Source organism: Neodiprion fabricii, chromosome 4, assembly GCF_021155785.1.
Source record: "Neodiprion fabricii isolate iyNeoFabr1 chromosome 4, iyNeoFabr1.1, whole genome shotgun sequence".
Classification (NCBI taxonomy): Eukaryota; Metazoa; Arthropoda; class Insecta; order Hymenoptera; family Diprionidae; genus Neodiprion; species Neodiprion fabricii.
Genome location: NC_060242.1, coordinates 3,558,295 through 3,582,793, shown reverse-complemented (window position 1 = coordinate 3,582,793; position 24,499 = coordinate 3,558,295). Strand labels below are relative to the sequence as shown.

Below are 24,499 nucleotides of genomic sequence, written 5' to 3'. Positions count from 1 at the left end.
ACGCTGGCTTGTGCAGTTTTTATACACACTCTCTATTTTCCTCTTTCTGTCTCTCTCTCTCTCTTCATATTTCACACACACACAGTTTTTTTCTCCGGCTGTATCTCTCTCTCTCTCTCTCTCTCTCTCTCTCTCTCTATCTCTCTCTATCTATCTATCCATCTATCTATCTTTTTCTCTCCTTCTCTCTGCCCATCACTTTCTGACTGCGATTACACCGATCCGCCTGAATATCCGATTTCAAACCCTGTGCAAACGATTTACTCACTATCTCGAAGCTACGTGTTTTCTCACCTCGTTCATCATTGATCCGTCAAGTTCCTCGTTCTCTCCGGGAGAGCCGCGGCAAGTGTTGGGATTAAGTCTGACAGACGTGGATCATCCGAGCCGCAGCTCGTCCTCCTGCTCGTCCTCCAACTCGGCCTATTACTCGTCTTCGTCCTCTTATTCTGCGTATTACGAGGAGGAAGAAAGTCTCGAGAGTTTCCTGGTGTTGATGAGCGTCTCCTTCGAAGTGGTATCGCAAACCGTTGATATGTTGCAGGTCGTCTAACCGCGCCACAACTAAATATAAAAACTTATACCTGTGTATTATTGTTATTATTATTGTTGTTGTTGTTGTTGTTGTTGTTGTAGTTTTTTTTTTTTTTTTGTGGCTTACTTCACGCTTTCTCGTTCTCCTGCAGCCGGCGAGCTACGGCAAGAAGAGTAACACGTGGTACGCGACGCCCGGCGGGGGCGGGGGTGGAGGGGCGGCGACGGCTGGAAGAGGCGGAGGAACCGGATGGAGCCGACCTCCGGCGGTCGGAAGCCTCAGCCGCAAGGCGTCCATCAGCGACGAGGCACCCCCGCCAGGGGGTGGAAAACCCTCCTCGGGCCGAGTCATAAGGATCGTCAATAACCTCGATCACACCGTCCAGGTAGGTGCTTGAAACTAGCCGGCGCCGGCGTTTTCTCGACCTTTGTATCCCGTGTTGTCGAGTAAGCGACTCGGTGGGTCGGGTTGCCTATCACCGAGGAGATCAAATATCGGTAATACATACCTACCCAGTTATCGGTAGGCAGCGCGTTTAAAGTCATAGCGAGGGAGTCGGAAGTACCCGTTTTGTGAAGTTGTGCGAATTTGGACAAGCAGCTGCTTCGTTCATTGTAAAATATACTGAAACGATCGGTAAAAGCGCGTTTCGGAGTTGCGTTAAAGTGATTTCGAATCGGCAGATCTGCTTTACCGATATTTCTTACCCTAACTGGTAGGCAACTCGACATACTGAAGTGCTTACTTGTAAACACCGGGCGTATCCGAATAATAGAAACGCAACGATTCTAGGCTTTTTTGCACCCTTTGAATCGAAACGCTTTAAAAGTAAGAGAAAAATCGAATTTTTCTCCAATTCATCAGCACTTGCAAATTCGAGTAACACAGACAGGCTGTGATGCATTGCGATCGAGAATTTGAGAAAATAGTTTTCGGGGATGTTATAATATCACCTTACGTTCGTCTTAATTCGAGCTATTTTTCAACTAACTATTCTTTTCTTTATAATTCGTTCATCCCTTGAAACTCTGTGTATGTATATACATGTAACTATTCCATCAAAATATCGCAGTGTCGAGTACTGCTGAATTTGAGGACCTCGCAACCCTTCGAAGAGGTCCTGGAGGATTTGGGTCAGGTACTCAAGATGAACGGGGCCAAGCGGATGTTCACCGTCACGGGTTTGGAGGTGAGTTGTTTTTCTCTCTCTCTCTCTCTCTCTCTCTGTACCGACATAATTATTCATGCAAAACGGCTTAAGAGGAGTGAGGGTGGTAAGGAGGGAGAAATTATTTCCCTTTCACGCAATTTCTCGATCCCCCCCGATCTAATTTCTTTACCCTAGCACGGCGCCGCGTGCAGATTGCGGTTAAGGTTATACTACAAGTTTTAAAAACACGCCACCCAATTTCTTCGTACGGTTAATTCCACAACGATATTATAATATCCTAAGATACCTATCATATCGCAGGGCTGATTTTCTTTTCTTTGTTTCTTTTACAGTTTTTTTTTTTTTTTTCTTTCTCTCTTTCTTTTTATCGCTTAGTTACAAGGCTGATCGTGATGCTAGTTGGGCATAATTTCTGCGGCTGTGTAATTGCTTTTTTTTTATTTTTTTTTTTTTATCAGTCCATCTTTTTACACACCGAGTGATTTTCAGGTGTAATATACCTAACGTATAGGTATAACGAATCGATATTAATTACTTTCATGGATAGAATGTCTCGTGTGACGCTGATGGGTTATTGTTTATTCGTGCTAATAAAAAACAAACCCGATTGCCTCCACTCCCTCCTCATTCCTACTCTGTATAAACTGACTATAAACAATGTGCCTTATTGCACTAATATACGTGAATTCGGATTAACTACTCGAAATAATGTAGGTATAGTAATAAAAAAAACACTGTGTTAAATTCTCATTATTATCTACAATGAAATGACGTATATCCATTCAATTTTATAATTCATAAAAATCTTACGTTATACGTATAACGTCATACAACGCAGATGTGAAACGAAACTTGTTAAAAAATTGAAAATATAAAATTCGAAATTTTATAAAAAATGACACGTACATCAGAAGGCAAAAAAAAAAATAAATAAATAAATAAAATGGAGTCAAATGAAATAAGAATCAATCGTGATGATTTTTGCTTCAATTTTCAACATCTTTTCGTCTCAATGTTTAATAATTTTTTTCAAAACCTTTTCACCGCAGGTGCGAAGCTTCTCTCAGTTGCGAAACGAATTCGCCGACGTCGATACGTTTTACCTCGGCGGTGGGACGGGTGTTCAGTCAGTCGCGATCGCAGCTTCTCCAGCTCGAAGATCGAGGTCTCGGGGCCCTCCTACGGTCGTCGAAGACTTGAGCCGTCAGCGACGGGCCCGAAGCAAAAGCAGGCCGCGGGCCCTTTACGCGCCGGAAGCGGAAGTCGTCCGAGTGAACGGTGAGAAACCGAAAAGCGAAGACGGTGAAAGGATAAAAGATTTCGAGCAGAGTGACCAACAAAATAAAACTAACAGAAAACGGAGAAATTTACACTTTTTTCTCAAAAATTGGAAAAGGAAAAGAAATTTTTTTTCCAACTATCGTATTGCATTGCAATGAATTTTTTACAGTCGATTGCGTCGAGGAAATACGTTTGTTTGTTTTTGCTTTTTTTCTTTCGGTTCTAGCGTTCGACAAAAAAAATTGTTTAATTTTCATCAAATAACGAGTAACGTTTCTTGTTTCGGGCAGATTACAGCGTGGTCGAAGTGCTCAGGGAAGAGCCTACGAGGGTTACAATCAGGGGGTTGCGCCGGTCGTTTTATCCCCCGTCGCTTCTTCCGCCCGTCGACAACTCGCCGCCGGAAAAAAAGCTCCAGCTCGAATGGGTATACGGTTACAGAGGCACCGATACGCGGAAAAATCTCTGGGTATTACCGAGTGGCGAACTTCTCTACTACGTTGCCGCCGTCGCCGTTCTTTACGACAGGGAGGAAAACGCTCAGAGGCATTACGTCGGGCACACGGAAGACATCACTTGCATGGAGGTGCGTGTCGATGAGGGGCGAAGAAGATTAATCGAACAATGTCAATTTGGTGCCAGAGAATTTACTCGATTCGAGAATAGCACAGCTTGTTTTATTTCACACGAGGAAACCGCGTTCAGAGCTTATTTAACCACGATAAGTCATCATTTTTATCGATAAAAATCAAAATAAATATGTTTCATTTATTTGTTTGGATGTTTGAAGTTAAATCGAAATAAAATTTGAGTATATACCTGTATCAGGGTGTTCCAAAAGGAAAAAGTCCGAAAGTTCGATGCACGTTTGGTGAAAAAAAATTAATTTTTGGTTTGGCACACCGTCATATACATATACATACATATATATATGTATATACTCTTTTTGTATCGAATCGATTGTTGCAATCGAGGGTTAATCATTCGTTGTTCAGATTCATCCTAGTCGCGAGCTTGTGGCGTCCGGTCAGAAGGCTGGGAGACACAGGAAAGCTCAACCCCACGTCAGAATTTGGTCAACGGATACTCTTCTCACCCTCTACATTTTCGGGATGTCAGAATTTCAGCTGGGAGTTGCCGCTCTTGCCTTTTCGCAGCTGGTGAGACAAGCCAAAAAATGACAATCCGACAAGTTTTCCAAATTTTCACCATCCCGAATCACATTGCAGATTTTGTTTTAACGCAATAAAAAACAAAAAAAAAAAAAACGATAAAGAAAATAAATCAAAGTTTCTTATTTCGATCGTTATTCAATCAGAGGCAAAAAAGTCCTTCTTCAGAGTTCTAAAACTTGCTAACGTTGCGTACAAAAATATCGTTTGGAAAATCGAATTTCCGAGTTTCTATCGGTTCAAAAATTGCAAGCAAGCAAAGTTTACGAACAATTCCCGTTTTTTTTTTTTTGTTGCACTTATTGCACAAGAATATTTCCCCAACCAAATCGATCGCAATATTCAATTCCAGAACGGTGGAAGCTACGTGTTGGCCGTCGACTCGGGGAGAGAGGCTATCCTCTCGGTTTGGCAATGGCAGTGGGGTCATCTGCTGGGAAAAGTTGCAGTCAGTATCGTTGTCTCAAAATTTTTCAACAAATTTCCCAGAAATTTCACTGCACCGAAAGTTTATGGCATGTAACGAATCGGCAAGGATTTAAAGTCGTTACTATCATTGCAGACTCTTCAGGAGGATCTCACCGGAGCCGCGTTTCATCCTCTCGACGATAATCTACTGATAACACACGGCCGAGGTCATTTGACATTCTGGAATCGTCGTAAGGACGGATTTTTCGAAAGAACGGACATCATAAAACCGGTAATCGTTAATTTACCATTGATGTATACCAACTTATTGTAAATTGAATCCTTATCTTTGAAAAACGCTTGTTATAGAATTGCCGATTTTTTTTCGAAATCGTTTTGCTTACACAATTAAAAAAAAAAAAATATTGTTGTGATTTCCCGAAATAACAGATTCGATTAAAGTTTGTAAAAATTTAAGTAACAATCTTATAGCCTTGATTTCTTTTTTATCAATTGTTCCGAAATCAACCATTGAAAAAAAACTTCTTCCGAGTCACCTCGAAAAAAAAGAAAAAAAAAAAAAAACGTGCACAAGAACGCATTTCAAAGAACTGCACGTTCGGAGATAATTATCGGCCTCCCGCATTTGAAGAAAAAAAATTCCCTAGAAATGATAATATGAATAATTATCCATTTCATTTGCATGTTATTTTGTTTTTTTCTTTTTTTTTAATTTCGATCCAGCCTTCACGGACGCACGTGACGAGCATCCAGTTTGAACAGGACGGCGACGTCGTGACGGCAGACAGCGACGGTTTCATAACGATCTATTCGGTCGACGCCGACGGTGCATATTTCGTAAGAATGGAGTTCGAGGCCCACAACAAGGGTATCAGCTCCCTGGTTATGCTCTCCGAAGGTACCCTTTTATCCGGGGGTGAAAAGGACCGAAAAATCGCGGCTTGGGACTCGCTCCAAAACTACAAGCGCATAACCGACACGAAGGTGAAACGAAAGATAATCGAATCTTTGAACAGATTTTCAACGCGGTCTCGATTTTCAACCCCTAAATTGTAAAATTCAAGATCGCAGCTTGACTCGAAGTGAACATCGCAAAAAGCTCCAACAAAATTAGACTTTTTATATCCGTAATATTATACGGAAAAATCCCAAGTTCTAGTCCCGACAAAAAATTACCCAACTTCACAATCATCCCCCTAATTTTTTAGTTGCCCGAGGCTGCGGGCGGCGTGCGAAGCATTTATCCCCAACGTCCGGGGCGGAATGACGGAAATATATACGTCGGGACCACTAGGAACAACATTCTCGAAGGATCGTTGCAACGCAGGTTCAATCAGGTGGTTTTCGGTCACGGTAGGCAACTCTGGGGACTCGCCGTTCACCCCGATGACGAGGTTTTCGCAACCGCCGGACACGACAAGAACATCGCTTTGTGGCGACGGCACAAACTCCTCTGGACGACGCAGGTGCGATCTTCTTCTTATTTTTCGTCTCCCTTCTGGAAGTGCTTCTAATAAAAGAGCGATTTTTTTTACAATTTTTCACAAAATCATTTCTCATCCAAAAAGTTATACCAGCTCTCCACAAGGAAAAGAATTTTCTTCAATAGACCGTTTGATTGTCAAAATTTGGCGCAAAAATTAGTACAACCCGTTATCGGATTTCAAAAAAGAATACAAAAAAATTCTCCATATTTCGGCTTGAGGGAACACTTCTGTACAAAAAAAAAAAAACAGAAATGCTGGAACTTTCCGGTTAACCCGCATTCAGACGACCTGTGCTTTTTTTTTCAAGAACACAAATTTCGAGATTCCTCTGAAACCGTTTTTCTCCGAAAGTCTCTCTTAAAGTTATCCGATTTATTTGTCAAGATAAAAGGCAATTCTTATTACAATATATATATATATATATATATATATATATATATCATTGTTATACGTTTCAAGCATTTCTGCGTAACTTTGTATTCTGAAGGAAAATACCGCCGGTTATTTCCAAACTATCTTCAAGACCTGAGTTCCCTCAAGCGACAATGCATAATAATAATAATAATAATAATAATAAGTTTAGAAATTGGTGAATTTTTATAGAGAATTGTAAAAGAAATTTGCCATATACTTTCATGATCTGCAGAGTAATTCGAAAAAACCTTGGAAAAAAAAAAATTAAGAAAAGAAAATCAACTGATCCACGAATTTACGAGGGTATATTTCAGGTCGGTTTCGAGTGCATCAGCATCGCTTTTCACCCGTTCGGTGTTGCTTTGGCGGCGGGTTCGTCGGAGGGTCATCTTCTCGTTTTAGCCGCAGACACGGGAGCGGCTGTGGCGACGTTGCGAGTATGCGGATCGCCGCTTTCCTGCATCGGCTACAACCCGAGTAAGACGATTTGCGACCCTTGAACTCTACCGAGTTCTACCGAAAAGCTGGAGGGGGTGAAAATACCCTCCCCCCCCCCTCCTCCTAATCCACCGTTGGCCAATAGTTATGGATGTTATTTATTGTTGATGTTGTTGTTATTATTTCTACAGCCGGTGAAATTATCGCCTTGGGATCCCAGAACGGCAGCGTATATCTCTTCAGGGTTTCGAGGGACGGTTTTTCGTATAAAAAAAGCAACAAGATCAGGGGAGCTCAGCCCCTCGTTCAACTCGACTGGAGCTCGGACAGCAGATTTCTTCAGACCGTCACGCAGGATTACGATCTCGTGTTTTGTGAGTGACTTGTGGTATAAGATAAACTCGGATGGAAAAAAAGCTCCGATATACACCACGCTAGAGTGTTTCGGAAGAAAATAATTTACGATTTTCCACCGTGACACACCCTCATAAGTTTGTTCAGGTTATAAAAGAAAGATTCTGTGAAGAGATGAGCGGTTAACTTTGTGTGGAAGTTAGCGCTCGTTTGATCTTTCACATTTTTTTGAAGAAACACGTTGTAGCACTTGAATTATTATTTCTTTCCTGATATTTATATTCAACCCAAAGATCACGTGCATAACACAAGAATATATCAACCGGGCATATTATTCTTCTAAATTAAAATTCCATATTAAATTGTAACTATTTTATGATATTGAATTAATAATGAAAAAACGGAGACTTAATATCACAAGTCTGGGTCTTTTTTGTGGTATAAATTAATACTATGATTGAAGTAAGTGACAGAAAAAAAATTTTATCCACTATAATGAATAAATTTAAAATAATGTGTAATAGTGCAGGAATATCAACTGAGCGCAATGTTCGAGCTTTTAACAGGAATTTCTCTTTCAACCTAAACAAATTTGTTAGGGGGTACCATGTTGAAAAAACTTAAATTATTTTTTTTTGAAACACCCTAATACAAACACATAAACGCACACATATCATTGATAGTAATTTCAGAACGTTAGTTAAAATGATTTGGAATTCGTAAGGATTTTATTGTTCTTTCATCACATACAATGAAGTTTCATTGGAGATGCCTCGCCTACCTGATATCTAGATTTATAAACTGCATCGAATCAAAATGACTGTTGATCTGATTGTTGTTTTCTTCTTCTTCTTCTGTTTTATTTCAACATAATCGCCCCAGGGGACGTAAAGGCTTTGTCGTCGGAAAAGAGTCCACTGGTAATGAAGGATGTCAAATGGTACACTTACAACTGCATGGTCGGCTACATGGTTTCTGGCAAGTATATAACGTACAATAACGATAACCAAATTTCATTTTCTACTCACCTCGTTCCATAAAACTGCGCGATTAATCAGTTAAGTAAAAAAAAATAAATAAAACCATCGATGCGGAAATGTAAAATTCATAAGGGTATAACCAGAGTAGAGGAATGAAAAAGTGAGTAAATTTTGGGAATTTATCTCTCAACAAAAATTTGTCGATTAGATTGGATTTTGTTTTATTCAAAAGTACGTAGATCGGGCTATATTCAGAATTTTTGTTTCGCAATTAAATTTTGGGAAAAATTGTTATTAACAATAACGTCGACCATTTAGCTCGAAGTCATTTTTTGGTTTGCTCGTGATATCTCAAAAATGTTAAGAAATTTGGCAACAGTATTCTTGAATAGACAACTTTTTTTTATCATGATCCGGATTTTTTTTTCTCCTTCGCTTCGCAAAGCGACGATCATTCAAAGTTGAAATTCAATTTATCGTGAGAAAGATTAGAATAACTATTGAAGTGTGATAACTAAGACATAAACCTTTTTTTTTTAAAGGGTGGGGAGGATATCCCTGCTCTAATTGACTTAGACTATATCCTAATCTAATCAAGGCGGGTAATTAAGCTGTATTCTTACCGATCATCGAATCATTTCGTTGGCCAAACTTGCCGATAATTTACCCTACCTTACCGACAATTTGCTCTGCCTTGCCGACAATTTGCCCTACTTTACCATACTTTCAATCCTTATCGAGAAAAATAAAGCCAAGCAAATTAACGGTGACGGAATCTATAATCAGAACTCTCGTAGCTATTCCACACTCGTAACGAGTTGTCCTTCGACGGATTCGTAGGTATGTGGAACAATCGTTACTACCCTTTGAACACCGTCTTGTCGACCTCGAGTCGTTCGGCAGCCCACGACATGCTCGTTTCCGGGGACGCCGAGGGTTATCTGAGGCTTTTCCGGTATCCTTGCACCAGTTCGAAGGCCGAATACATCGAGGAAAAGGTTTACAGCTCGCAGGTTGCCTGCGCCCGTTTCCTCTACAACGATCAAAACGTTGTCACAGTCGGCGGTACAGACGCTGCTCTAATGCTGTGGGAACTGGTCGACGAATAGTTATTTTTTCACATTTCCATCGTACCTATAGTATGAATTACCGTTATCGTCGTTACTACTGTAAAAGAATTCAAGCAGGGTAGAATCGTCAAATATTTCAAAAATCAAATTGGACGAACAATTATATGTTTTTACATTCATTATCTCGGTAAATTTTTCAGAAAAAATGGACATCTGAGTTTAGATTTTTTTTTCTTAATCGAAAATTACGAACTTTGCTAACTTTGTCTCGTTGCTTTGTTTTTTTTTTTTCCAAGGGGGTGGTGGAGGTAGAGAAACTAATGAAAGCTGCCTTTGAGATTTGATGAATAAATACTAAATATACACAAATGTAATAATATATAGACCAAGTATTTGAAGAACGAATCAGTCTTAGACTAGCAACAGGTAGGTACCTACATACATAACAATAGCAATGGTAATGATACGTAATTCTAGTTGTAATTGACTATTGATAAAAAAAAAAAGTTTGCTAGTTGATTACAGGGGTGCAGGCGCTCCGTCGTAGTTTGTTATTATATCTTAATTCCTATAATCGTACAACCGATTTCGATGACGGTTGTAAGTATTTTCAATAAATACATACATTATTGTATGTATATATTTAAATCTTTGAGACGTAATTATATAATACATGATAATATAATTGAACTAATTTCAATCGGACTCGTATAATAACATATAATGCATACTAACATAGTAAAATATTATGTATTATTATTCTTCTCGATTATATTATACGTATAACCAATATTATATAACGTATACATAATCCCCTTTAATAACAAATGTAGAAAGTATACGACGCATCGTTAAATATTGAAAAAAAAAAGATAATGAAAATGTTGCCGGACAACGTGGAAAAATTTTTTTTTTCTGTCGTCCTCTTTTCTTTCTTTATAATGAAAAGAGGGACAGAGTCATATAATAACGCAATATTTAATAATTCATTCAATGAACATCAGGAATTATTCAAGATGATGATGATAATGATGATGATGATGATAATGCAATAATTTTTTAAATCTTAGTATTATAACACATGTACACGTATACGTATTATACATAGAATATGATTAATTTTTCAAACAGTTCTTTCACGGTTCTCAAAAATTCACGTATTCTAGTCACGTGTGTACGCAATACACATGCACATACGGTATAATTCTTAGATAATTGTTAGCCCAAGGTGATCACTGCCAAAAATTCACTTTCAAGCGTATAACATATGCATATACATATTTACAGTGTATGTCGTGTATGTAAATCTTGTTGCTTCGTGATCAAAATCCACCTATTATAAATTTCAAGGCTATGATGCGACTGCGATTTTAATGGACTTCATTATAATTTCGTCATAAATTGATTTGATTTTATAGCCGAATTTGCATATCGTACAACAGTCAGTAAAAAACAAAAAAACATTCCCGTAACAACGAAAGGTAAAGAAAACGACGACGGCCAGCATTGAGAATCTTTAACAACGTTCAACAACAATGATTCACGGAATATTATTAATGCACATACTTATACCTATATGCATTTTTTTTTTTTTTTTTTGACATCAACGTATTATCGAATGGAGAAGAAAGAAAACTTTGCCGGTGAAAAGGATGTACGATAAAATTATTAATATATGCTGCACCGCAGAGACCTGCTGTGTCATAGATTTAATTCTGAAACACCCACCATATGATTCGTAGATCTAAAATTAGACACGTTATACATATACGGAGTATAAACGAGCGGTATGAAATTACGCGCGGTATAATATAATTTATAACATACGAAAAACCAGCTAAGCTGCACTTGGCATGCTATTTGTATAACCACGTATAATAATTATAGCCGAAATTATCTTGTATCTTCGCAATAAATGACATTTCAGTTTCTAGAACTTTTTTTTTTTTTATATCATATTATCCTTTTTTATTTTTCATACAACTATCGTAGTTCGGTGGAATATCGGTGAGAATAATTAAAAAATAAAAATGAATTAAAACGAGCCTAGGAAATAATTTAAAATGAATAGTTTATTATTTCATCATTTTATACAATCATTGCGTAATTATAGATTGCTGCAGGTCGTAGGATTTTCTTAATTTTCTATATTCAATATACACCTATTATTTTTACTTTTGAAACGAGAAAAAATAATAATAATAATAATAATAATAATAACAATAGGCAAAACTCTCATAATAATATCGTATTTAGGTACTGTTACAGTGTCAACGTTATAATCTAATTGTGCATCACGATTATAAATACGCTATCCCAATTCATAATTGTTTTCGTTTGACATTAAATTTCATTTACAAATGTAAGTATAATTAATACACGAATAATTATTCTTCCTTTGCGTTATTTTATTTATTTATTTATTTTTTTCAACGATCAATTATTATCGCTGGGATAGCGTAGCTACGTATTATTATACATATACTTATAAAATTTACATTTATTTATCATGTCCTGTTTAATTAACGACTGCATGTATTTAACACGCGGTGACAATATCTGATTACATGTATCATTTATTCGCCTTCAATGAAAAGGTCAAAAGAATTTAGAAATTAGCATTTCACACTCTTATCATTCAAGACGAATTCATGCTCTGTAATCGGTAAAATTGAAATTCCTCACCTTTGATTTTTACTTTTTGACTCCTTCTTTGATTTGTAAGTTTTTTTTCTATTTTTTCTAAAATTGATGCGCAACAAATGACTGAGGTTCAATAATAATAATACTACTTTGTTTCCACTAATTACTCGCGTCAAATTTATTGAATTGAAAAGAGCTCTTCGCATGGTGTTCAATTTTTAATTTAAAAATAAATAACAACTATGAAATAATATTTAATAACGAGGCCTCAAAGTTCAACTAAATTACAATTTAATTCTAAAGCGTATATATGCCTATATTTATACGTTCGTTATTAAATTTCCTTCTTTTTCATCTTCTTCGGTGATATTTTCAATTCATGAATTTCATAATCCAGAATAATATTACAAATCTTCAATTTACAAATTACTCTTCTGTACATAGTACTAATTTATTTATTCATTTATTTGCTGTTTGACAGTAGCTTTTTTACAGCGTAACATTATACCTGTATACATAACACATCGATAGATGCACCCACGTGTGGGTAGATACATTTTTTTGTAAAAGAAGAATGAATGTCGTATCGAGAATTCGATTGCATAATTGAAAAACTTAACAATTAATCGCACGAACGAGAACAGACAGATTACAAAATCGATCGAAATCAGGAGCGTCAAATTATGTAGTTTTACAGATTGTATTTGATAAAAAAAAACGGGCATCAAAATTCAGCGTGTAATTTAAAAGCTGTAGACAATTTTTCTTTTTTCTATTTTTTTTTTTTCTTTCTTTCTTTCTCTTTTTTTTTTTTTTTCTTTTGTTGTTAACCTTAGTTCGAATTTTTTTTTTTTTTTTTGTTTTTTTTTTATTAACGAGAATATCATTTCATTTAAAGAATTTTGAGTAAAGCCAAAAAGTCAGTCTTCGGATGAGTAACCTAATTGATTGATATTTAATATATCGCAGCCCTGTATAGTTCATCTTAGAGGGTTTAATTAGGCACGGGCTTTGATGGTATTTGAATTTTATTTTGGCTCGATTGCTTAAACACAGGCACAGCCAGCACGCCTCTATAACTTAAATATGAATCACATACATTAATAATACTACCGCTTAAAGTGATCGGATAACTCTGTGACGAACTTTTCATATAATTTTAACACTTCAAGAGCTGCAGGAAAGAACTTTTGTGGACTAGCAGAATACAAAGGATCAACGAGACAGTTTTTAATCAAAAGAAAAAAAAAGAAAAAGAGAAAAGATGAAAAAATAACGAAAGTCTTTTTGAAATTTATTCGCATATCGATTCGTGTGTCACTGATATATTTATTTCGATCTTTATGATTTTTAATAAACACGTAAGCTTTAAATTCTCTTTCCTGCTGCTTTTCACACATATTTTTACAACAGATTTTAATATAAATATATATATATATATTTATTATATATGTATATATATATATATATAGGTGTATACTGCTAATTGATCTATGCATATAACGGGCATTCCACATAAATGCTGTAAATTGAAGCGCTCAATTTATACCCATTTACTGTACTCATAAGAACCGGAAGTTGCGAAGTGTTTTTTCTTTTACACGTTTCACGCGTTAAAAAATAAATAAAATATAACGAAAAAAAACAACGTTTTTGGTGATTTTTTTTCCCCTCACGACTTCGTGCAGAAGGAGACTGCGGACGTGTAACGTGAGGGGAGAATTTTCTTTATTTTTTAATTTTTTTTTCAAGGAAAATAGTCGTAGTGGAAATGTGAGTCAAGTCAAGTGTAAAACTCCACGCATATGGGTATTTGTGTATGGTACGTATTGTACGATCTTGGCATGGGGTCTCGGTATTTCCGCGTCTCTTCAATCGCGGGGGAGTAGAATATATTTAAGTGACTTGTAAACTGACGAAAATGTAGATGCGTATAGTATGCGGAGAACGGCATAATATGTCAGCATTCATACGGTGTGTTGAAATTAATTATGCGCATGTGGAAATGATTTCGGACACGTGAAAAATGTTTTATTTAAGAAAATTTCGTTCAACTATTGATAATTAATTTTATCGTGGATACATATACGTTATGTGTGTATGTATTTGTCTTGTTTTGAGTTTCAAATGTTCCTGCATTATAAATTTTCAATACTTATTTATCATCGTTATCATTATTATAATTATTATCTTTATTACATATTAATAGGTGAGAAGTTAAAGCTCCGTTATTTGAATCCAAGGGATGGAACGAGAGAGACAAGGAAATAAGAAATAAAAAATTATCAATAATAAAACGGGGGAAAAAACAAAAAGAAAAGAAGCCTTGTAGATTTCTACGTGATAATAATAAACTTGTCGGTGTCGGTAAACTGCGTATACATAAATCGTAAAGGTGTGATTTTATATTCAGCGATAACTAACTATATCTACCAATTGAGAAATTAGAATTTAACTATTATCACGATAGCGTTGAAATTTTCTAGCATTACAAGTATATACCATGAGCTAATACAAATTTTTGATAAAACTATCTTAATAATTATCTAAAATATACATATATGCGCGTGTGTGTGTGTGTTATATTATAATATTATATATATATATACGTATTTACATAGCGAGAATGTTAAGTAAGTAATTTAACGCGTATGTTATTATTATAATATAAACAGAGGTCGACAATCAAATGGTAAAACAACAGCGACGTTTCATTTGGCTTTGAGGTACGTACCTATTCGCCAACAATACGTAAACGGGTAATCAGGTACAGCGCATGCACACCAGGCTTATTAGCACCACCATTTACAACCTGAATAACTATTCAAGTTCGATCGTACGATTTCAACTTACATCTTATCGGATTTAACTTTCCGCGTTCGCACTCGCCTAGTCGCTGGCTGTGTCTGTTCTTCGGACTTCTCTCTCACATAGCTCTTTTTTTTTTTTACATCTATAGATAGATATTTCTCATTTCTATTAATTCCCTTCTCTTTTGCTCGTCACTTTACTCGTTTCATCTATTCTCCAGTCGCTTTCGTCTACTTTCTCATAGCTATTGCTCTACCTCAGATTTACGTACATATTTATACAATCGATCTCTGTTTCTTCTCGCATGTTGTTAACGATCGCAGAATTGTTTTACGTTCATCATGGATTGGTTCGTCACTCTTGACAGTGTTTTGCATCGTCTGTTATCGATATTATTACCTATTGCTTTACCGCACTTTGCCGCATTTATACTTCCGCTCAAATTCATATACTTCTTTTTATTTTTCACCTCTTCGTCTCCTTCGTCTTCTTCTTCTTCTTGTTCGTCGAGCCCAAGAGAAGTACATTATCCTCCATCTCGTTGATCAGAAATATATTTTTTAGAACGCTATGTAGCTAGGCTATGGCATTCGCGATTGTCGTCACTGGTATTTGTCAATATCTTTATTTTTCTTGTGGTTTCGAGTTGAATTTTGGCAACAAAGTATCAATTGTCCGCTTCAATCGTGTCCATCATTTATCACAAGTAGGTACCTTTTTTTTTTTTTTTTTATTCCTTCTCTACTCTCAAATATCACCCTCTCTCTCTGCGGTCGAACTTTTATCCGCTTTAGTTGATACTCGGTTGATTTACTCGTAGTGATTATCATCGACAGTTCTTCAAATTTCTTATCATCTGCCTTTTGACTGCTGCTTGTTATCGTTACCAATGTCTGTTTTCTCAACTCTGCCACCGACTGCCGCACTTGCAGCAGCACTAGCAGCAGCGCTCTCCGCATTCTCTATATCCATATCAATGTAACACATCGTCTTAGGCTCTATCGGCTGACTATCGTTTGTGTGGCACGGGGTATCGTAGCAGGGTGTGGCGCTGGGCGCGTAAACATTTTCTAACTGCTCATATTGGCTGAGTGACTCCGTGCTGATTTGACTCATCTCCGACATGTTCCCTCCCTCCTTCTTAGAATCCTTTGGAAATAAATCCCTTTCAAAATCTCTGCGTTCACTTTGCGCCATCGAGCTTGGTGTCGGTTCACCTGCGGTCTCGGGAGTCAGGGGTGCCTTTGTAAAAAGCTGAATCGGCCGCTGGAAGCCCTTGGAAGGATGTGGCGGTATGGAAACTACCTCGCATTTACTGAAACCGACCTCCGGTGACAGCAAATACTGTGTAAACTTGTGCGGTAAGAACTCGATGCTGTGATAATTCTTGTATATCCGTTCCTGAAAGCATAACCAGAAGTATATGATCAGTTTTCTTAATAACGAAAAAACTGCGCCGTCCAGATATAACGATCACGATTACACTTACAGTGAGATTCTTCTTCTTTCCATAGCTGCCCCAACTCTGAGGCTCGAGTACAAGTACACCGCCGGGTCTCAGCTGGGCGTGCATTCTTTTGAAAGCTCTCTGCAGCCCCAAGTCGCCGAAATTTAAGTGCAGCCACTTTGTTATTGACAGGCATAATATAGCGTCGAACTGCGGCTGTTCCGAAGCCAGCAGCGCGTCGTCTTCCAATATATAGTTACCCTGAAAAATGGTAGAGAAAAAATCGTTACAAGACGCTTTTTTGGAATGACAGGGAGTTTTTGCAGATGTAAATGAAATCGCTGCTTACCTGTACAAACGTGACGTTGTATGGGAAGCCTTTTTGACTTTTGTTCTTTGTAAAACCAGGTATATCGATAAGTCCGTAGCTGATTGGCATCGATAGGGGATAAAAGCTCGCGTCGCAGTCTTTTCCTTTCCCTCCGTCTTCGTGAGTCGCCGGTGATCTGACACAGTTTACATAATGCTTGACATTCTTCCTCGCTATGTTAATCAGCTTTCTGTCGATGTCTATTCCAGTCACGCTACGTGCGGCAAAATCACGGGCGATCGACAATGTAATGTGTCCAATGTTGCATCCTATGTCCAGCACGTCCTTCCCGTAGAATAACTCTTTTCTTCTGGCGAACACGCCGAGTCTTCCATCTTCTTCGGCATGGGCATTTCGATATCCGTAATACCTAGAAATAAAATTAATTTACCAAATGAGTCCTTGATTCTTTAATCATTTTGTAATAAACTCAAAAAAGTAGATATTTGAAAAATGTTTAATACTAAGAGAATTATAACTTTACTTAATTAAACAAATACCTGTTATAGTTGCCGTATTGATACTGCGCATCCTTGGCTCTAAAGTTGGGCAATTTTTGTGCCTTTTTCTTTTTGTCCTGACTAGCACGATGCTGCGGTCTCGGTTTCCAAGCCCCAGGCTGTGGGATAACAGGACTGACAATTTTATCCTTAACGTCCACCTTACGCAGTCGTTTGTCTTTCAGATCGTCTAGCCCCTTGAGGCGTAACTTGTTCTTATCTTTCTGAGGACTAGTAGTTTCTGGTTTAGTTTCCACTACTGGAGGATTACTAGGCGGAGAACTCAGAGGTGCAGGGGCAAGCTTAATTTCGACCTTCTCTTCAACGCCAGCAGGCACAGGTTCGGCATTTTCTACCGATTCCTTTTCGCTGTTCTTTGCTTCCGAAGCTGGTTCAATAGCGTCGTCCCTTCCAGAGCTGGACGATGCACGTTTGCGTTTTCTGTTTCGTCTCTTGGAGCCCTTTTTTGTGGGGGAAATTAGATGTTTCTCGTACTCATCATCGTCATTACAATTGTTCAGATTCAGAGGGTCGCATATGTTAGGCGGAATGATAACTTCGATGGCGCCTTTCCTATGTTTCGGCGTCGGCAGAGGACTCGACTTCGGAGTAACTGCATTCATCGCTCTGTTTATCTCCTCGTCTTGCATGCTGTTCAGATTCAACGGATCGCAGATGTTACCGCCGAGCAAAAACTTTGTCGGCGGAATAATACCTCCGTCTTTCTTACGCCGTTTATGAGGTGGGAAAAATTTACCATTCCCTGTAAAACTCTGCGAACGTTTTCTGCTGAACTTAAAATGACGACTTTCCTCGTGCTTGTGCTTCTTGTAAACCAGGTTGACAGATTTTTTACCCTTCTCGTTCTCCTTCCTTTCTTTCACACTCCCCATCCTCATTTGACGATCGAGTTGAGCTGATGACATTTCGCTAATTATGATTCACTGAACTGAAATAAAAAAATTAAATATAAAATTTGTTTGAAATTGTATTTGCACCTGATGCTGAATACTAGAATCAGAACAAAAGGCACGAATGCACTAGGCAAGCAGTCGACTCGTATAGATATAAATGTGGCATGGATAAAATAATGTGTGAAATTGAACAACAGGACGTTCTTATTTTAATTAAGTAGTAAAATATAAGGTTTTAAGTACGACTGGTGTTAATTGTTTAATATCAGTTAAAATGACAAAGAGATTGGGTCTTAGGGATGGGAGGATACGGCGGGTGAATTGATGCATGAAAATTCGAGGAAAATTCGGAATGACAGGTATGTGAGGTGGAAATATATCCAGTCGAATAATTAAACGTTAGCCAAACGTATTGCGCGTAAATTTATCATTCCCGCAACGGCGCATGCGCAATGGGTAGTTTACGTGCCCCGATAATGGTTCAGCTCCCGTGAAGTCTGCAATTTAATATAATGTTTTGACAATTTTGTGGCAAATAGCCCGTTAAACATTACCTCTCAACTGCTCGCGGCTATTTTCTTCCTCGATTCGGTCCACTTTCGACAGTCATTAAGCACACAAATACGCTCTATTCTTCGCTGCAGCGACCCGCCCGTTTCACGACGCCTGCCATACAACCATCAACGATGGCGAATGCCTCCTTTGCTCACTCTGTTCAATCTCCATTTTCCATGTGGGCTGCTGCCTGCCGAGCCGAACCGACTTCGGTTAACTTCGGGCGACATCGCGCAACACGAAAAAAAAGGAGAGGTATTTCGCGGTTTCCCGCCCAGCGTTGAAGCGACTTGCCCATTGGCCCTTGCCGCTGTATACGGTGATCTGATTGGCCGGATATTTGTAATCTTCCGCGGCTGCTGTTCAATTGTTTTTCAAACAGATATTCACTTCGGATTTTGTTCTGCGAACTCACTTGCGAGTCATCCGATCTTTTGGCACTCGTTACCTTAATTCCGTTTCGTTCTTATCATTTCCAACTCAGGCCTGTTCTCACCTTACAATCTGCTTGCTTAAGGTAAGTCCTGACCATTTCCGTATACGTGATGAGAAGTAATTAAAGAACTGGTAGCTTGCGTTAATTTCTGAATTGTTGTGCCGTTGTCTCGAAAGAGGAACGTGAAAAAAAAAAAATGTCTGAAAAAAATTGTTGGTACCACGAGCTCGTATTTATTACAATACCGATTATCATTTTCTTTTTACTCAGTGGTGATTGACGATTCAGTAATAATTGGCATTTCCCATTTGTCTGAGTCTCAGATATTAATCATTGGCAAGGCCAATGCGTGATTTACTCATGATAAAAGGGACGATGTGAAGAGAGCAGCGATAATGATGGTTTAAAATTTTTAATCGTCACTCGCGAGATTTTTTTGTTTCGTTACGTTTGCATACCAGCTTCACATTTCGGAGATTTTGGATAACGAAGTAAGTATACAGATATGAATCTATCTTCGGATGAATTATGTATATCTCCATGACATTATGCGTTGAAGAGCTTATTGTACGCCCAATGTGAAAAAGTACAAAATAAAATGGCGGAAAGGAAGAAGAAGGCAGCGAGAGCGTTGATATTCAATTCCGAACCAGCGAAGAACGGAGTCGAAATGATAGGAAGTGATCGTAAAATACAGGGTAAAATAATTTCGAAAGAATTGAAATTTTTCGATACGGTTACCAGCGTCTTTCACGACTTCACCGAGGTCGAGAAAAAAAGTATCAAGGTGAGAAACGCAGTCACATTGTGATTATCGTTCTTTAATTCGTTTACGCGGATAATGATTTGTAACCAATGCGCAATATTATTTCAGGTATCAAGTACTAATCAACAACGATTCGGCATCAAGGTGAACAACCAGCGGACGAACCCTGCAGCCAGGGTTTTGGTCTACGAGGATTGCGAGGACGACGAGGATGTGAATGAAAATGGTCGAGCCACGCCACCGAATATACAGGAAAGATGCGCCTCGACGCCAGGAGCACCGATCAAGTCTCGCAAGGAATTCGACAAGAAGGTGTTGAGGCCAAAGAAGCTTGTTTACTACAGCGACAGGGAGAACGAGGAGAATTACTACCTCGGTACGCCGAAGAAGTCGGTTCAAAACCAGGACAAATATACGCGGGGAAAATTAATAGACGTTGCCGTGATGCCGAGAAAAATTCTCAACATCCCTACAGACGAAGCAAACCTTTCCACAGTGATTCGGCAGAGCTTCGCTGCTGGAATGGGTCAGGGATATAGAAAGAAGAACCGTAACAAAGCAGGAAACGTACTGAAGAACGATTTGACGTATGACAAGGAAAACAAAGCGGATCTAGCGGCGGAAAATGATCAGGAAACTAGAAAGGACCTATGCTGGAGCTATTCCTTCAAGAATTATGATCGAAACGGCACGTGCCAAGGTAATCGGGAAGAATTGACCAATCCGTCGAAGCCGGGAGAATTCACTCACTTCAGAATATAGTTAATTTATTCGTACATAGTCCGTGATCGATTGTTTATTGTTAAATAATATAGTATAATATAATTGATAACTAGTGTATATCGGCTGCACTCCCTATTATGTATAATATACAATTGATATGCTAAAAATCTCAAAATTGCGTCACATTTTATTCAACTAACTCTTCGTGCAGTGCGATTCTTTGACTCCTTATTTTCATTCGTCTGTACTTTATTCGGCTCGGTTATATGGATATATTTTCAATTGAAATGGGTTTTCTGATTTTATCGAATAGGTCTGCGATTTTCGAACCATATAAGCCATGGAGGACGATAACAATACCGTGATACCCAACTTACATGGTCTCTGGATCGAATGCTGCGAACCAACTTGCAAAAAGTGGCGTTACGTAGCGAACATCGATGACCCGCTTGAAGTGCCTGAAGAATGGTATTGCTCCATGAATCCCGGTACGTCTGAAATATAAATATTATTTATCATATGACGGTGGCGAATGTTCAATATCCCGACACGTGCCGATAGCAGATACCACAATTATTGATCAAGTTTTGAAATATACGCTCACTGTTGTTTTTATTTTTACTATTCGACAGATAAATCAAGAAACAAATGTTCGGCACCGGAGTGCACGGAACTCCCGAAGGACGAAATGTTCATCGAGAGTAAATTCAAGGCAGGGAGTATCGTGTGGGCCAAAGTAATCGGGCATCCATGGAGTCCGGCGATGATCGACTTCTCTCCCGAATTTAAGCGATTTTATTGGTTCGACAATCCCAATTCGATCGTACCGGTGAGACAATATCTCGTTACGCTTTCACTTTGATTTGCGCGTTCACTATGTTCTGTATGACGTAAATTTCATTTGCGAATTTCCAGAGCCAGTATTACGTGACATTTTTCGGCAAAACTATAGTGACTCGCGCCTGGATTAAAAGCAATTTCTTCAAACCATTTGTAGGAAATGAGAATCCCTCGTTTGCCCTGAAGGTATATATGAAAATCTTGTATCTAAATTCTACTCCCACTGCCGCCGTACTGTAATAATATAATCCTCGTGGTCTTCTTATATATACGAAACGTGAATTTCTCTTATTCCTATTTGCTTTGGACTTGTGTAGGCTAAGCTCCGTGGGAAAAATTTGACCGTTTCACAACGCAAAAAGATTGTCGAAGGATGTGCCATTGCGGAGGAGGCAATGCATCTAACAATTTTGCAGAGATTGAAAAAATACAGTTACAACTCTTGGAGATTGGCCAAGCAGCTGTCTAAATTATTTAAGAATACGGAGAATAGCACCAATTCAATTCAACCTGCTCCTCATGCAGATTCTGGTAGCTCTGAAAACGGTGAGAAAATACACTATTATCATTCTTTTTTCATTCATATCTGATAATGGAAAAGGCCTTAACTATATACCACGATCTGTTAAATATAAATTATAGATGCCGGGCCGAGCGGTATCGAAAAGAATACCCTGATCGTCATAAACGACAGACCGAGAAGATCCCTGAAGCAACCAAAAAAAAAGGAACAGGAAAAATATTCAACAAAGACATCATTTAAACGTGAGAAAACACCCGTAGTAACGACAGCAGAAAATGAGAATACAGAACTCAATGACAGCGGGATAAATAATGCTACCGAAATGTCAAGTAGTTCGAACTGTGATTCGTTGAACGACACTTGTAGCGTTAATTCGAGCCTTCTCCAAGACTCCTTGACGTTTAAAGGCGAGGGAACATTTCTGGCTCCCTTGAACAGACATGCGATTGACACGAGGAAAGAGCAGAAAAACCAAGGTGTAGCAGAAAAATATTCGGTTCTCCCTGACAAGAAACATCTGAACGTATCGGAAATTCGCAAAGCGGTGAACAAGCCATTCCAAAAGCTGGTTGTGAATTCCAACGTTGCTCAAACGAAAAACGAAGAACCGTCTTCGATCGACAAAGTCATCGAAGAGGGCGAGGCAACGATGGTCAAATCGCCTGAAGTGATAGAGTGCTCACCTCAGCGTCCGCCCAGTAGTCTTTCCCTGAGGTTGAGATCCCTCAACGAGGACAGAAAGAATCGGTGCAGCTTGCAAGGATCGATGTCCGAGAAGTTGATTAGGAATGACAAAGAAAACGAACTTCCGGGATCTCGATATCTTAAAGCACTCTCCGAATTCACAACGAGAGACGAATCGGCTCATGAAAGTTGGACTCAGTCTGGCCGAAAAACCGGAGACCAGACTTCCGCTATCCGCAAACCGCCGGCATGGTTCTTTGATGATAAGAAGAGGGAGGAAGAGCAGGAGAAAAGCTTTGAGAAAGTGATTTCTCGAATGTCTATCGACGGTGATATCGACAGGATTCGTACCGAGGCAAGACAGAGCTTGCTCAGTGAGACGTCAGGAGAATCGGGTCCGACTGTAAGTCGACAGAATGAGAGGTTGGAAAAACGACCGCAGCACATTCAGGTGAGAATTTTATTCTGTACCAGTACATATTCTATTTGTATCCGATTTATATTATATTTTTTTTCTCGCTTATTGTTTTGCAGTACATCGAGCTGCTCACTAGTGATGAGGATTTTTAACTCGTTTAATTGCGGCGCGTCAAGTGTGACGTAAGTTTTTTTTTGTCTTCTCATTTCACTGCAACTCTTATAAGGTATTAGGCCACATGATCAGTATCGCAACAGGGAGTTCATTTTACAAATTAATTTATCGTACATAAATGTTGTCGGCTTAACTTGAATACCAACTAAATATCGTAATTCGTACCGTGGTGTAATGCGATCTAACATAATAGTAGAAGACGATTAAACAAAAAACGAATAAATCACATCGATACATAATGTGAGGGTAAGAAATATAAATCTATTTCTTCTTTATCGATGTGCGGAAACGGGGCACTGCCGTTGAAGATTTGTTGATAGTAAGTTTTTTAACAAGAACTGAGAACACAAGATTTTACTTACCGACTGGAGCTTAAAGTAGTCGCGTGTGTTGCCGACAAAAAGATTTTCCGGTGTTTCTACTGATTCAGAGATCAGTCGCTAGTGCCGCGCTGCCGCTCCAAAATCATTTCAATTAAATTGGATAATACGAAAATAACGCAAAAACGCGTACGCGAGTTGGCCTAAGTCGTACCTACAGATATATTACCGTGTGATTTAATAATTTTCATTCCATGTTAAAAACGATATCTCATTACTTGCGTTGAATCTGATTCTATAAATACACTCACACCCAGAATGGTTGTTTTATGTAATTAACGCAAATACTGTACAAATACGCAGTTTAGTTTTATTTCATTCGCCATATCCCTTCGCCGTGCATCATACTTATATTTAGAAATCACGACGAATGGATTTTTATGCATCGCTATATGTATGCGTATATTTTTGCAATATGTACTTTTCAAGCGAAACATTTTTTTCCTCGCATAGCTATCAATTCGCTACTGGATTAGGTTATCTAGAATTTGCGATTTTAATCACTCATTAGTTTAACGCTGTCTTAATGAAATTCTGCACCCTCTTGTTACACAGAGTTCTTTCAAAGAATCTAGGCGAAGGATTTCATTCAAGCAAATCAAGACCGTATCAGTTAATTAGAACATATTACATACTACAGCATTATGTTTTAGTATGACGAAATGCGATGCTGACATGTAAAATTTCCTCGTTATATCGTCAATTTATTTCTCGTTGTCGTTTACATAGAGTCGGCATATTTCATTATACAATACATTCCGAATCCTTACATGTATATGTAATACTCAACAGCCGTTTTTCACTATTACAGAAACTTAGAAATATACGCATATACGAAGCTGCGATGTAATTGCGTTGGAAAACCAAGTAAATTACGTCACGTAGAATATATCTACGCCCCGAAATTTGTAACGTGAAAATATCGTAACTCAGAGGTATCATACAGAGAAGCCGTTCGAGTTCCGGGAGTTTTCCGTAGTTCTG

The 24,499-nt window shown here is 38.4% G+C and overlaps 3 protein-coding genes across 3 annotated transcripts; 2 read left to right on the top strand and 1 right to left on the bottom strand.

The window, feature by feature from the left end:
- The first annotated feature begins 204 nt into the window (after positions 1 to 204).
- LOC124180136 (echinoderm microtubule-associated protein-like CG42247) lies at positions 205 to 11,234 on the top strand. Its single transcript, XM_046565243.1, has 14 exons — positions 205 to 517; positions 687 to 920; positions 1,608 to 1,724; positions 2,756 to 2,984; positions 3,278 to 3,573; positions 3,983 to 4,147; positions 4,512 to 4,607; positions 4,722 to 4,859; positions 5,312 to 5,572; positions 5,797 to 6,054; positions 6,804 to 6,966; positions 7,119 to 7,301; positions 8,164 to 8,259; positions 9,102 to 11,234. Exons 1-14 carry the CDS (start codon positions 497 to 499, stop codon positions 9,368 to 9,370), a joined length of 2,526 nt encoding a protein of 841 aa, XP_046421199.1. The 5' UTR covers positions 205 to 496; the 3' UTR covers positions 9,371 to 11,234.
- A 4,225-nt stretch (positions 11,235 to 15,459) lies between these two features.
- Positions 15,460 to 18,744, bottom strand: LOC124179720 (7SK snRNA methylphosphate capping enzyme bin3-like). Its single transcript, XM_046564407.1, has 5 exons — positions 18,571 to 18,744; positions 17,103 to 18,051; positions 16,582 to 16,972; positions 16,275 to 16,493; positions 15,460 to 16,186 (listed from the first exon to the last, which is right to left on the bottom strand). The coding sequence occupies exons 2-5, from the start codon at positions 18,026 to 18,028 to the stop codon at positions 15,638 to 15,640; spliced, it is 2,085 nt and encodes a 694-aa protein (XP_046420363.1). The 5' UTR covers positions 18,029 to 18,051; positions 18,571 to 18,744; the 3' UTR covers positions 15,460 to 15,637.
- A 2,092-nt stretch (positions 18,745 to 20,836) lies between these two features.
- LOC124179746 (MORC family CW-type zinc finger protein 4-like) lies at positions 20,837 to 23,741 on the top strand. Its single transcript, XM_046564444.1, has 6 exons — positions 20,837 to 20,984; positions 21,129 to 21,325; positions 21,412 to 21,522; positions 21,654 to 21,882; positions 21,979 to 22,994; positions 23,078 to 23,741. Exons 1-6 carry the CDS (start codon positions 20,837 to 20,839, stop codon positions 23,111 to 23,113), a joined length of 1,737 nt encoding a protein of 578 aa, XP_046420400.1. The 3' UTR covers positions 23,114 to 23,741.
- Positions 23,742 to 24,499: the final 758 nt, after the last annotated feature.